Source organism: Alternaria arbusti (genome assembly GCF_024043155.1).
Source record: "Alternaria arbusti strain BMP 1465 chromosome Unknown scaffold_1, whole genome shotgun sequence".
Classification (NCBI taxonomy): Eukaryota; Fungi; Ascomycota; class Dothideomycetes; order Pleosporales; family Pleosporaceae; genus Alternaria; species Alternaria arbusti.
Genome location: NW_026249941.1, coordinates 883154 through 895497, shown reverse-complemented (window position 1 = coordinate 895497; position 12344 = coordinate 883154). Strand labels below are relative to the sequence as shown.

General features: G+C 52.9%; 6 protein-coding genes across 6 annotated transcripts; 4 read left to right on the top strand and 2 right to left on the bottom strand.

Moving 5' to 3' along the window:
• Positions 1-736: 736 nt before the first annotated feature.
• Positions 737-1811, top strand: J4E86_000324 (uncharacterized protein; the record flags this gene model as incomplete). The annotated part of the gene is made up of 2 exons (XM_051440899.1): positions 737-1675; positions 1707-1811. 2 exons carry the CDS (start codon positions 737-739, stop codon positions 1809-1811), a joined length of 1044 nt encoding a protein of 347 aa, XP_051307070.1.
• Positions 1812-4500: 2689 nt separating this feature from the next.
• On the top strand, positions 4501-5500 carry J4E86_000323 (uncharacterized protein; the record flags this gene model as incomplete). The annotated part of the gene is made up of 3 exons (XM_051440898.1): positions 4501-4536; positions 4585-4666; positions 4716-5500. The coding sequence occupies 3 exons, from the start codon at positions 4501-4503 to the stop codon at positions 5498-5500; spliced, it is 903 nt and encodes a 300-aa protein (XP_051307069.1).
• A 132-nt stretch (positions 5501-5632) lies between these two features.
• J4E86_000322 (uncharacterized protein) lies at positions 5633-7957 on the bottom strand (the record flags this gene model as incomplete). Its single annotated transcript, XM_051440897.1, has 3 exons — positions 5633-7428; positions 7523-7673; positions 7838-7957. The coding sequence occupies 3 exons, from the start codon at positions 7955-7957 to the stop codon at positions 5633-5635; spliced, it is 2067 nt and encodes a 688-aa protein (XP_051307068.1).
• Positions 7958-8244: 287 nt separating this feature from the next.
• J4E86_000321 (uncharacterized protein) lies at positions 8245-9886 on the top strand (the record flags this gene model as incomplete). Its single annotated transcript, XM_051440896.1, has 2 exons — positions 8245-8355; positions 8588-9886. 2 exons carry the CDS (start codon positions 8245-8247, stop codon positions 9884-9886), a joined length of 1410 nt encoding a protein of 469 aa, XP_051307067.1.
• Positions 9887-9929: 43 nt separating this feature from the next.
• J4E86_000320 (uncharacterized protein) lies at positions 9930-10826 on the bottom strand (the record flags this gene model as incomplete). The annotated part of the gene is made up of 2 exons (XM_051440895.1): positions 9930-10541; positions 10593-10826. 2 exons carry the CDS (start codon positions 10824-10826, stop codon positions 9930-9932), a joined length of 846 nt encoding a protein of 281 aa, XP_051307066.1.
• Positions 10827-11060: 234 nt separating this feature from the next.
• Positions 11061-12317, top strand: J4E86_000319 (uncharacterized protein; the record flags this gene model as incomplete). Its single annotated transcript, XM_051440894.1, has 1 exon — positions 11061-12317. The coding sequence occupies one exon, from the start codon at positions 11061-11063 to the stop codon at positions 12315-12317; it is 1257 nt and encodes a 418-aa protein (XP_051307065.1).
• Between the last annotated feature and the right edge of the window lie 27 nt (positions 12318-12344).

Here is a 12344-nt window from a genome sequence, read left to right as displayed (position 1 = left end):
CGAATTGCGACAAATACCAAATTTGAGAGCGATTAAATACTAGCGACTGAGGACGAGGAGTGGTCGCGCAAACAGAGCAACGGCGTCAGCGGAAAGAGTCCTACGCCAAACACCAAATACAAGCGCGCATGCAAACAGCAACGAATGTGTCGACACACAAACCTCTTGGGCGGGGAAAGTGATGTTTCGTATGCTATATGTTGGCGCTACGACCTCGCATCAACGGTTGAGTCGGTCCACCCTCTTCGTCAGTATATACAATACAACAGTATATGGTAGTCCAAGCTTTCAGATCACTTATCGGTTACGATGTTCGGGGTTCTTCCAGTGGTCTTCACGCCAAGTGAGCTCCCTGGCTCACTGTCCGGAAAATGCTATGACCACACATGGCCAGCGTCTGTCATTGCAGGCTTTCCAGAGCTGCTATGACGTTACGAAAATTATATCACCTCGCCATGGGCCCGTTTAGGAGATGCAAATGAGCACGGGCACCCAGAGGGTGCTTCGTCTACTGATAAATAGCCCGTCTCTTACACTCAAGCACCTTGGCTCCCCTCCACCCTTACACCCACCAGCGCTCCCAAAGTCTTGGTTTCACCGGCTGTACCGCGACTACCGCTCTCCTCGCACATCGCCCCGCCCTCACCTCTTCCGACAATCGCTTAGAAGACTGCGCCGGCCCGCCCAACTCAATATCCATATCCCCTAGCTCCAAGACCAAGGCCCAAGCATCGAAATGTACGACGAAAACGAGGACTTCGCTCCTGAAGACTTGGCCTGGGTCGCGGCCGACGTCGCAAAGAACGAGGAAGAAGAGATGAATCGCGCTCTTCAGGCGAGCCGAGCTACAATGGGAGATGGAGTGCCACCTCGTCCTACGAGCGCTAGGGCCGCCAGTCAGCCCGAGGACGAAGACGAGGAGACCCTTCTTGCGCTTTCCGTCAGCCGGGTAGTGACAGAAGAGGCGGACCGGAAACGCAATGCTGACGCAGAGGCGGACCACCAACGCCTTCTCGAGGCTCAAAGGCAGTCTGAGCGTGAAGCACAGGCTGTCCATCAGGAACGCGAGGATACTCTTGCTGCGCTTTCCATCAGCCAGGTAGAGGCCGAACAGGCGGATCAGAAACGCAATGCTGACGCAGAGGCGGACCAACAACGACTTCTCGAAGCTCAAAAGCAGTCGGAGCTTGAGGCCCTAGCTGCCGATCAGCAACGCAATGCTACCCGAAAAGCTGAACTACAGTCTCTAAAGGATGAGCGTGCTCGGGCTCAAGCTGCACGATTACGCCAAGAGATCTTTGATCAAGCCATCGTCGAGAGCAAGGTGGCAGCCGAGACTGAGCAGCGGCAACATGAACAAGAGTTTGCGTGCCTTCAGGAGGCATACGCTGTGCGTGGCCTGAGCGAGGACGAGCAGCTGCAGATGGCTTTAAGACAAAGTCAAGATGAAGAACATTCTCGGGAAGTTGCACAGGTCGGGCAACTTCGAGAGGATATGCTGCGCTGGGTGAGCGAGCAAGAACAAAACTCTGGACCACCAGGCGAGCCATCGGCTACCCAGCGTTCAGAAGACCGTCCAGTTTTGGGGGCCATGGCGTCATATCCTCCAGGTCCGGTCACTGAGCAGCAACAAAGGAGCGTGGCCGATGCTCAGGAGTTCATTGACAACCCGAATGTACTCTATCGGCCTTTAACACCGATCTCAGAGGCATCTGCATCGCGACCAGCAAGTCTTCGATCAGTGGCAGCAGACCAAGCCCGACGCTCTAACATCGTCACCGCCACAACCACGACGGATCACAGCAGGATAGATATCAGGCTGCCATACCCACCTGGTGCACTTCTTACACCACCAGCCTCTGATAGAAGCAGATCTTCCATCCGATCAGTTTCATCAGGCCGTCCGCCATCGTATCATACGGTAGAAGAGAATCCTGCGCGGAGAGTGGAGTCGTTTGAGGTATCCCATGATATCCCGAACGAGTCGCAGACTAGCGAAGAGCCTCCCCGATATCCTGGCGCTTATCCTCCGTCTCCTTCCCAGACCGGTTCGGCGGCTGCTAGTACGGTGCTCGATTCAAGGCCGATTGCTGGGACGCCCTTACTTCCAGGAGCATACCCCCCTTCGTACGCGAGCAGTAGAGCACCTCGCAGCGTGACGAGAGCATTTTCTGAGACGCCTGTGCAAGAAAGTGTCGTGTCTCGACGCCCGTTGGGCAATAGGGGATCCAGCAATGTGTCTTCAGTGCCCTCATTCCAGGGCCAAACTGCGGGTAACAGTCATCTGCAGGGAACCAATGTGTCTACGCGAAGCGAATCGTTCCCTGGCGCATATCCGCCATCGTCGCAAGCAAGTGGTGTACCGAGTCGGCTGAATACGGTATCGTCCGGAGGGACATTCTTCACAGCCCAGGAAACGCAGGCACCTCAGCGCGTTTCAACACCACAGGTCACTCTCTCCGATCTCTGGAATCATCGGGACCGAGATATTTCTCAGCGGGAAGGACCAGACCACCGTCCGTTCACACCCGTTTCGTCATCTCCACGTTCAAGCGAAGCCTCATCTGCTATTCGACCGCCGTCGTCTCGCACGTCTCAGGGAAGTTTTACGCGTAAGCCTGTTGCAAGATCTCAGCACGCTACTTCCGTTGCTGCTGAGCACCCACCGCCAGCCACTGCTGCCGATGCTGTCAGTTCGTCTGACGTGATCTCGTCTGGCTTGCGGCAGGACCCGGTGACAAACATATTCAACGCTCCGGTCAGCGTGACCATCAATAACTTTCCCGAAGCGCCCAAGCCCTCCCAGAATCTACTAAAGCAAGTCTTTAATAAGAGCAGGCAGACTAACAAGGGCATTAAAGTTGTCGAGCAGAAAGGGCCAGGGTTTTACGTCAAGGGTATAGCTGAAGCAGCACTAAAGAGTGGCACAACATATGTCAATAAGAAGACAAGCTGGTTTCAGCCCAAATCCTCTTCTACGGCTGAACAGTCTATACTCAGGGATTTTGAGGGAACAGGTCGAGCATATGTACCCCCATTCGTGGACACGGGCAGCATTGCTAGTCCTTTGCCTTCGAGACAGCCTTTGCACGTCGTGAACCCAAGTCCATCGCGGTCGACTCCCACGATCCCAGCGACGCCAAAGGTACCTGAGACCTCACATCAAATGATGACGACAGGAATTACACCTCGAAGGTCACCACGCTCCGACCTGAGCATGGCTCATACGAGAAGGCCGCTGCAATCAGAATTACCCGGACGACAGAGTGATGAGCTCGCCACTCCTCGGCCGTCTACATTTCAGCGGTCGGTGACGTCACCTCCGCTGGCAGCGATGATACAGTCGAGACCAATATCGCTGGATCAGTCAACTGTGTCCCAGATCTCCGACGTGAACGGTAATGCCGTGACTCCGCCTAGCGTCTGTCAATCGAGAGTGAGAAGCTCGATGGACAACGATAGTTTCAGGTGCGGTTCTGAACTCCGGCCTGAGCCCCTGAACGTGCGCAAGCAGCCTCCTCGTGTGCCACCAAAGCCTTTGGAGTTGGCGAGCCCTATGACGCGCACGGAACCTCCTCCTCCGCCTCCTCTTGCGAGCCGCAACCCGATGACGAGGCGTATGCTCAGCGAACCAGAAGAAGGGTCTGGGTGGTTGCATCAACCAGTGCAGTTCACAATATCAAATCCGACGCAAGGGCCAACAATAGGCTCACCGGATTCCATGACGGTGACACCCCCAACACCTCGGCGGATCAACGTAGATTTGAACCGGCGCAGTCAATTTGGGCCTATTGATACGAGCCTGGCGAACGTGCCTCATGGTGAACGTCGCATCGACGAGTTCAGCTCGCGTTCAATGATGGATCTAGGCATGATGGGCCAAGTAGGCAATCCTGCGATAATGGAGCCACTGCGTGGACAGTACGAGCAGACCTATGCCCGTCCATCGCACGTCCAGCAGGAAAGGCTGAACTCGGATGCGAGGGCAAGGAAAAAAGAGAAGGACACCCAGAAGGCTTTACGGAGGCAGTTTTGAAGGTTGGAAAGGCGCAAAGGAGTGAAGCCTGGAGTAGAGGGAGAGCCCCTATCTGACTATTTCAGCGACGTTTTATTGAGTATCGCAAATAATTGTATATTGTTTTTCGTCTCGGAAAGGTTTGCAGTGCTGTTGTCGCATCGTCATTCCGTCGTGACACGGCTCCAATAGGCTTGCAGCTCAAATGCTACTCGTTTGGTTTGCTTGTCAACCGGAAAAGAACGCCTCAGATAACGTTACCCGACATCGCGCGTGTGAGCAGTGGGGTAGTGACCCGCTAGAGCAGGGGTGTCGGCCTCTCCATCAATTCCCGATCGATAAGCAGCGGAGATGCATGCCGTCGTAATGAGACCAACTGTTGCGCTGCGAACTAAAAGGGAATAAGTATCCAAGAGCCAGGCACGAAATACCTCGTTGAATGATTTGCCAAAGTCCTATCGATCGTTTTCTCAAAATTTGAAAGCATGGGGTCTATAGATATCGCAAGTGGTATTAGGACGGTAGGCAATCAAAGGAAATAGTCAAAGAGCTCTGCTGACGCTGCATAGAGTTGGAGTCGTTTAGTGCGGTTTGTCGCGACCGAGGACGGTGCTGAGCACATCGGCGAGCCCCTTGATGCCGAATTGGATGGTATGTCGATCTTTTGTCTTTATTGCCCGTTGTTACTAATACGTTGCAGTCGGCGCAGCCCTTGCTTCAGGATCAGAAGTAAAAGTCCGCGTGTTCACCGGGTCGACCGTACTCTCCGTGGATACCCAGCCAACACTAGTGACCTACACGATATCAAGACTACTGCCACCGCTTTCAAAAGCCGAAGTTGGAACGATCCGCTGTATAGGCCTGAATTATCGGAAACATGCCAAAGAGATGAACTTGGACCTTCCCGACCACCCAACTCTCTTCTTCAAGCCTTCAACATGCCTCGGTTCGCCAAACGCACCTTTGGTCATTCCACATCAGGCGACAGATGGCCAGGCTGATTACGAAGCCGAGCTTGCGGTTGTCATCGGGAAGCTAGCCAAGAACGTGAGTAAAGAAGATGCGATGGATTACGTGCTGGGCTACACATGTTCGAATGACGTAACCGCGCGAGTCCACCAGTTTAACGGAGCGCAATGGGGGTTCGGCAAGGGCTTCGATGGCTTCGCGCCACTGGGGCCATGCTTGGTATCGGCGTCTTCGATACCAAACCCAGGCGACATTGAGCTGAAGACGGTACTCAACGGCGAGACTATGCAATATTCGCTGGCGAACGATATGATCTTCAGCATACCAGAAATAGTGGCATATCTGAGCCAGGGAACGACGCTGGAGCCAGGTACTGTAATCATGACGGGTACGCCGCATGGAATCGGTGTGAGCAAGGTGCCGAAGGTATGGCTCAAACCGGGAGATGATCTGAGGATTGTGATGAGTCATGGTATGGGAAGTCTGGTTACACCCGTAGCTTATGAGGAAGCTTAGAGTATATACCGACAGCGAGGCTACATGACATACAAGTGGAACAATAGTACCATCTTTTTAAAGGCAACGAGATATACCAAAACCATGGTTGCACAATTGGCGGGGTCGGCAGTATCTACAGAGCGTGATGCGCTATTGGAAGCCGAACAGCATCTGCTCTTGTGTGATGTTATCCAGTACATTCTCCCAGTGTTGTAGATCGGTTGGCTCAAACAAGGTCGTAAAAGATGGGTCACCCCATGGAGGCGCATGCCATTGGAAGGGCCCGCCTGCGCCTATCGCCGGCAGATCTGGCACCGTTACCGAGCTATCTTCCGTATACGGTGATGTTAGGTCGATGGTATTGGCACCATGCACGGCAGGTGGTGCATTGTCTGCTGTGTTGGGACGTGTTTCAGTACGACTAGCACGAAACTGATTCGCTTTCTTGATGCAGAGTTCAATTATTTTGACCTCAGCTAGCGCGAACTCATTGAGCCAGATATCGGCTCTTTGCATCTCGCAATATGCGGAGAGGTCCTCTAGTATCGCGTGACATTTAGGCGATTGTGGATCTTTGACAGCGATTATTCCGAGGACTAAAGCACTGTTGAAGAGGTGGTGTGGACCCAAAGTCCACTTCAGACGGTCATTCAATGGCTGTTGGAAGTAATCGATGCGCATGGCAAGGTCTGCGCATGCCGACGATATGCACGCATCGTGACTATATCTGAAGCGATTGGTGATACTTTGGCGCAGCAAGTACGGTCGATGAAGCGTGACGCGGGCGAAGTGGTACATGGAGTGGAGATGCAAGCGATTCCAGTAAAGGAAGGGGTGCATGCTATCCATAGATGTAACTGGGGTTTTCAGATGATAGTAGTCTGGTAACCTTGCCTCCCAGTCGATAATCTCATGGTCTAGCGAAATGACGGTGTCGTACGAAACGGTAAAGAGACCAAAGCAACGCTCTTGAATGCTGCCGATAATCTTTGCCAGATCGTGTGCGAGAAAGTTGTAAACGCTCAGAGTCGGCTCAGACGTTGGTAGTTCTGGAATGGCGGACGTGTCCTCGTCCGGTTGGTCGTCCAACCAGACGTTGGTGGCTCTCTTGACGAGACATTGCTGGTCAACTATGGCGAAGGGACGACCGATGGCAAGCGCGATAGTTTTATCCAAGGTGTAAAGATGGCTCCACAAACGCCTTCGGGTTTCGGTCTCTTTTCGCGAGAGACGCCAACGTTCGCCATCGATATGCATGCCTTGTGCTTGGGCCATACGCATGGCAAAACTGGTCGTAAGCCAAGCCTCTGGTACTCTTCGCAAATGGATCAGATAGCGTGTGACCAGAAGACCGGCACGAACAAGATCTGTCGACTCTCCGTAAAATGTTGGTGCAATGACTATAGCGCGTCTTGCTGCCCAGTAGAAGCGTAGTGATGTCTCTTGAAGCTCACGTTGCACTTCGGCATTCTTTGGATGGGGGCAGTCGAGGAAAACACCGTACGCAAGGACAATGAATAACAATGCCAGCCACCTCAGATCGATAGATGCATAGTCATCGAAGCCGAATTTACGCTCCCAGAACTCGTCATACTTGAGTTTGAAGGATTGGGGATGGATGGCGTCTATGGTCCAGTTCAGCTCGTCGAGGAAGACATGCACGAGGCGATCGACGCTGGCCTTGTTGCGCGGCAGCAAACCTAGGAGATCCCAGATCTGCGAAAAGGGGCCTCCAACATCGCGGAAAGATTGCGCTGAGGCCGCAGCATGCCGTATGCCGGAGGAAAGATCTGGTGCGGGCTCTTCGATTATTTTCGCTGCAGCTTGAGGTCCGAAATAGGATGAGCCGAAAAAGGATGGGGCATCTCGACTGCGGAAGAGATTACCGACTTGTGCGTCTCTGGGTTCGGGCGAATTTCTGGCACGCGTGGAAGTGGTCCGTGTGTCTTCGCGGTAACATTAGCACCGATCTTTGCAATGAGCGTGTCGACAAGGCTCTCGCATTCTGCTGCGTGAAGGCCAGCGCCGACAGAAACGTACCTGTGGGATTCTCTGACGATATATCGTCATTCAGAGGGATAGCGGCGACACGTGAAGTTTGCCGACGACGGGCTTCAGCCTCGTCGCTGTACGTGCAGCTTGAGGCAACGTCGCGTCTGCTGCAGTTGAAGCATGGCAGCTCTCCGTCGCACTGCGTAGGCCATCAGCTATCTATCCGATGTATTGAGCATTGCTCGTGGAATGATTGCAATCGTTCATAACGGAAGCACTGCGAAGATGGCTGGGTTGGAGGGTCGTCATCACAACGCGTTATCGCGCCGCGAAGCTCGGAGCGACTGCTTACGTCATACGCACCTTTTGCTTCCGCCGATGGCACGCGACACAGCTCTTCGTTTGTCGACCTCTCTTCCTCTTCTTCGCTGACGGACCTTCGTCACCTCTGTCCATATCTCCCTCGTATCGCGTCTCCGTCATGTTGATGATTCCCGATAACGCTGGGATTTAGCCGATAGTATCTCTATCGGACGCCTGCCTGCCAATGTTCCTAGCGCATCCTCCATGCGTATCATGCCCACTTTAGCAGGGCTCGCTATCTTCCCGCGTCGGACAATTCCTTAGGCACCGATCGGCAATAATGTTGTCCCAGGTCAAGATGAACGGTATAAGGTATATGTCATGGCAGATGGGTCTGGTTTGGATCGCAAGCCTGTATCATGAGCTTTCCGTCTCGTCTAGCCGCGGAAGACGACACCACCGACACCATGTCGCATCCAACCCCGGATGATAAGACCTTTGATGGCTCAGTTCACGAGAAGGATACCCAAATTGGCGCTAGCGAAGAGATTCATATTGATCCAGTCGCTGAGAAGAAGGTACAAGCAATGCACGCAAAACTGGGTATCACGTGCTAACTAAGATCAACAGCTCATTCGCAAACTAGACCTCATTTTATCTCCGATGATGGTCTTGGTGTTTCTGGTATGCATAAAAACTCTCATCCACTACAACGAGCCTAACAAGTGTGCTTCAGGTGGCCTACCTCGACCGGTCCAACATCGGTACACACATCTCGCAATAATAATTCCCAAGGTCATTTGCTGATAGCGCTCAGGAAATGCTGCCATCGCAGGCATGAACGAGGATTTGGGACTCACCGGCAACCGTCTCAACGTTGCCGTGACGCTCTTTTACGTCACCTATATCGCCTTCGAGGTTCCAGCCTCTTTATTATTGAAGAAGCTGCGACCATCCCGCCTAATTCCAACATTCATCATCGGCTGGAGCGCTGTCATTATCGGGGCTGCTTTCATCGAGAACTACGCCGTTCTCATCGCTACCCGCCTGCTCCTCGGTGCCTTCGAATCTGGCTTGTTTCCGTGCTTGACGTTGTACCTGAGTATGTACTACAAGCCTCTGGAGCAAGCGCGGAGGGTGTCGTATCTCTTTGTTGCATCTGCACTAAGCGGTGCATTCGGCGGGCTACTGGCGTACGGTCTCACAAATCTCCATGGCGCAAAAGGACTAGCTGGATGGCGTTGGCTATTTTTGGTGGAGGGTCTCATCTCCATCATTGTCGGTGTCGCTACCATCTTCCTACTACCTGACAATTTCGAGACCGCGTGGTGGTTGAACGAAGACGAAAAGGCTCTGCTTCGCGCCCGACACGAGAACGAACGATTGTACCAGGGCAAGTCGATGACAACAGATGCCTTGGACAAGTCGGAAGTAAAGCTTGCTTTCCGTGACCCCAAAGTATGGCTCAGCTCTGCTTGCCAATTCTGCGCCAATACCTGCTCATTCGGCTTCTCAACATTCCTCCCCGTCATCATCCGTGGATTTGGATACTCTAGCATTCGCACTCAGCTCCTCACCGTGCCCGTGTACATCTGGGCCTCGGCAGTATATCTTTTCGTCGCTTTCTGCTCGGATTACTTCAACCGACGAGCGTTCTTCATGGTTCCTTTGGCGTTAGTTACCTCAATTGGTTATGCCATGATGCTGGGTGTCTCCATGTCCTCGACCGGGGTGCTGTACTTTGCGACCTTTGTCACTGCTACTGGCATCTACTGTGTCGTGGGTTTGAACGTTACCTGGGTGATCAACAGCAATGCGGGATACTTCAAGCGCGCCACCGCCATAGGATTGCAACAAACGATCGGCAACTCGGCAGGTATCATGGCCGGCCAGATCTACCGTATTACGAATGACGATGGTCGTTATGTGATTGGTCACGCTGTCTCCATCACAACGATCACAATCGCAGCATGTGGCTACGCTCTCATGTACTTCACTTTGCGCGGCATGAATAAGAAGAGAGAGGTAATGTCTATCGAGGAGCGAATCCGACAGATCGACTCAGGTAAACTTGGCGATCGCCATCCCGACTTCCGGTATACATTGTAGATACACAACCATGAAATAACGAATGCATTTCCCCATTATTAGGCTATGCAGAGGACCCAGGCTTTAGTCCCTTGAATGTTTTCGTGATATTGGTTATCGCGTCTTCGACTGGCAAGCGCTCCATAGAGCTTGCGCCATAGAAACCATGTACACCCTTCGTTCGGCTAATCACATATTCCGCGTCCTCTGGCTTTGCGATGGGGCCGCCGTGACACAAGATGATGACGTCCTCTTTGATACCTGTTGCAGTATCGCGTATCTCCTGGATCAGCTTAACGCAATCATCCAAGCTCTTTCCACTGCTCGCCCCAATACTTCCGCTTGTTGTAAGACCCATATGAGCGACCAGAATATCCGCGCCTGCGTTCGCCATCTTTTTCGCCTCTTCGACATTGAACACGTACGGCGTCGTCAGGAGGTCCATCTCTCGCGCCATCTTCATGACTTCCACTTCGGCGTCGTACGACATTCCCGTCTCTTCGAGATTCTGCCGGAAAGTTCCGTCAATCAATCCGACAGTCGGGAAGTTTTGGATGCCGGCGAAGCCGAGGTCTTTGAGTTGCTTCAGGAAGCGAGACATATCTCGGAACGGGTCGGTCGCGCATACGCCAGCTAAAACCGGCGTAGATTTGACGATGGGAAGAACTTCACCAGCCTGAGATCGTTAGCCGCTCAATCTAGGCGACAATTTTTGCATCCGACATACCATCTCCAAGACCACATCATTGGCATTTCCGTACGGCATCAAGCCAGCCAACGAACCGCGGCCAGCCATTCGATACCTTCCACTGTTGTATATTATGATGAGGTCACCGCCGCCGGCTTCGATGAATTTCGCGCTCAGTCCGATGCCAGCGCCCGCCCCAACAATGATCTTGCCATTGTCAATCTGCGAGCGGAGGTTTTGTAATATGCTTTCACGATCGCTTGGGGGTGACATGTTTGCGCACTGAGCGTACTTCAGCTCTTGATTGAAGTCCAGATGAGGTGTCTGGTATCAGAGGATATAATCGGAAGTCTCGATGCCGTAGCGATGATGCTGGGTCGTGCTGTTGAAGTATGCACGATGACGTAATGCAAGCGCGGGGGTCCATTACACGAGCATGCGCATCCACGACCCACTCGATACTTATACATCAACCTTCTGCATTCTTTATCAGATGATTGTATCATTATGTCGTCTCACCCACGCGTCGTACTTCTCGGTACTTGCGACACAAAGTTGGAGGAGCTTCTTTTCCTCCGCAAAGAAATAGAACAAAACAATGTCGACGTGACGTTGATGGATGTGGGTAGAAAGCGTATAAGGCACAGTTCCATCAGCATCAGCCAGGATCAACTGCTGAAGGATCAGGGTGGCGTGGAAGATGTGAGTGAGTTGCCTCGAGGCGAAGTCATCAAAACGATGGCTGCCCGCGCTACCAAGGCAGTTATGAAATTGTTTGAAGAAGGAAAGATACACGCTGTCATCAACGCAGGAGGCTCGGGTGGCACATCTCTAGCGGCAGAAGTGATGAGAACCGCACTTCCCATCGGCTTCCCCAAACTTATCGTTTCTACCGTCGCAAGCGGTGACACTGGACCCATCGTTGGAGAAACGGATATCACTTTGATGTACAGCGTAGTTGACGTCGCTGGTCTGAACGAGGTACTCCGAAACGTGCTCAGCAACGCCGGAGCCGCCATCGCAGGAATGGCTCGAGCATACGCGTCTCGTCAAAAAGATGCCCTCCAATATCAGAAGAAGCGTGTCGGTATTACCATGTTCGGTGTTACTACCCCAGCCGTCGATTATATACGAACACATTTGGAAGCAAATTACGATATTGAAACGTACGTCTTCCACGCTACCGGCCACGGTGGAAAAGCAATGGAGCGACTTGTCAAAGAAGGAGGCCTTGATGCAGTGCTGGATCTTACCACTACCGAAATATGCGACCACATCACCGGCGGTGTGATGAGCGCGGGCGAGCATCGTCTCGAGGCTGCTGCAGAAGCTGGAATACCATATATCGTCTCCGTAGGCGCGACTGACATGACAAACTTTGGCCCCATGAACACGGTACCGGAACGATACAAGGACCGCAAACTTTACGAGCACAACCCTGTCGTCACCCTGATGAGGACATCCGTAGACGAAGCGACTCAAGTCGGCGATTTCATTGCGACGAAGATGAAAACTCATGCAAAGAACCCTGAGGTGATTCAAATATGGCTTCCAAAGGGAGGTATCAGCATGATCGCGGTCCCTGATGGGCCGTTTCAAGACGAGAAGGCGGATGCGGCGCTCTTCGATGCTATAAGAAGAGGACTCCAGGACAGTAAAGTCGACATAATCGAGGACGAGCGCGCGATCAACGATCAAAATTTCGCGCGCGACATCGCGGAGGCTCTGGTCGCGAAGATGGAGATCGGTCGGAAGGCGAATTGATGCGATGCCGTATGGCTTTGGGGTGCA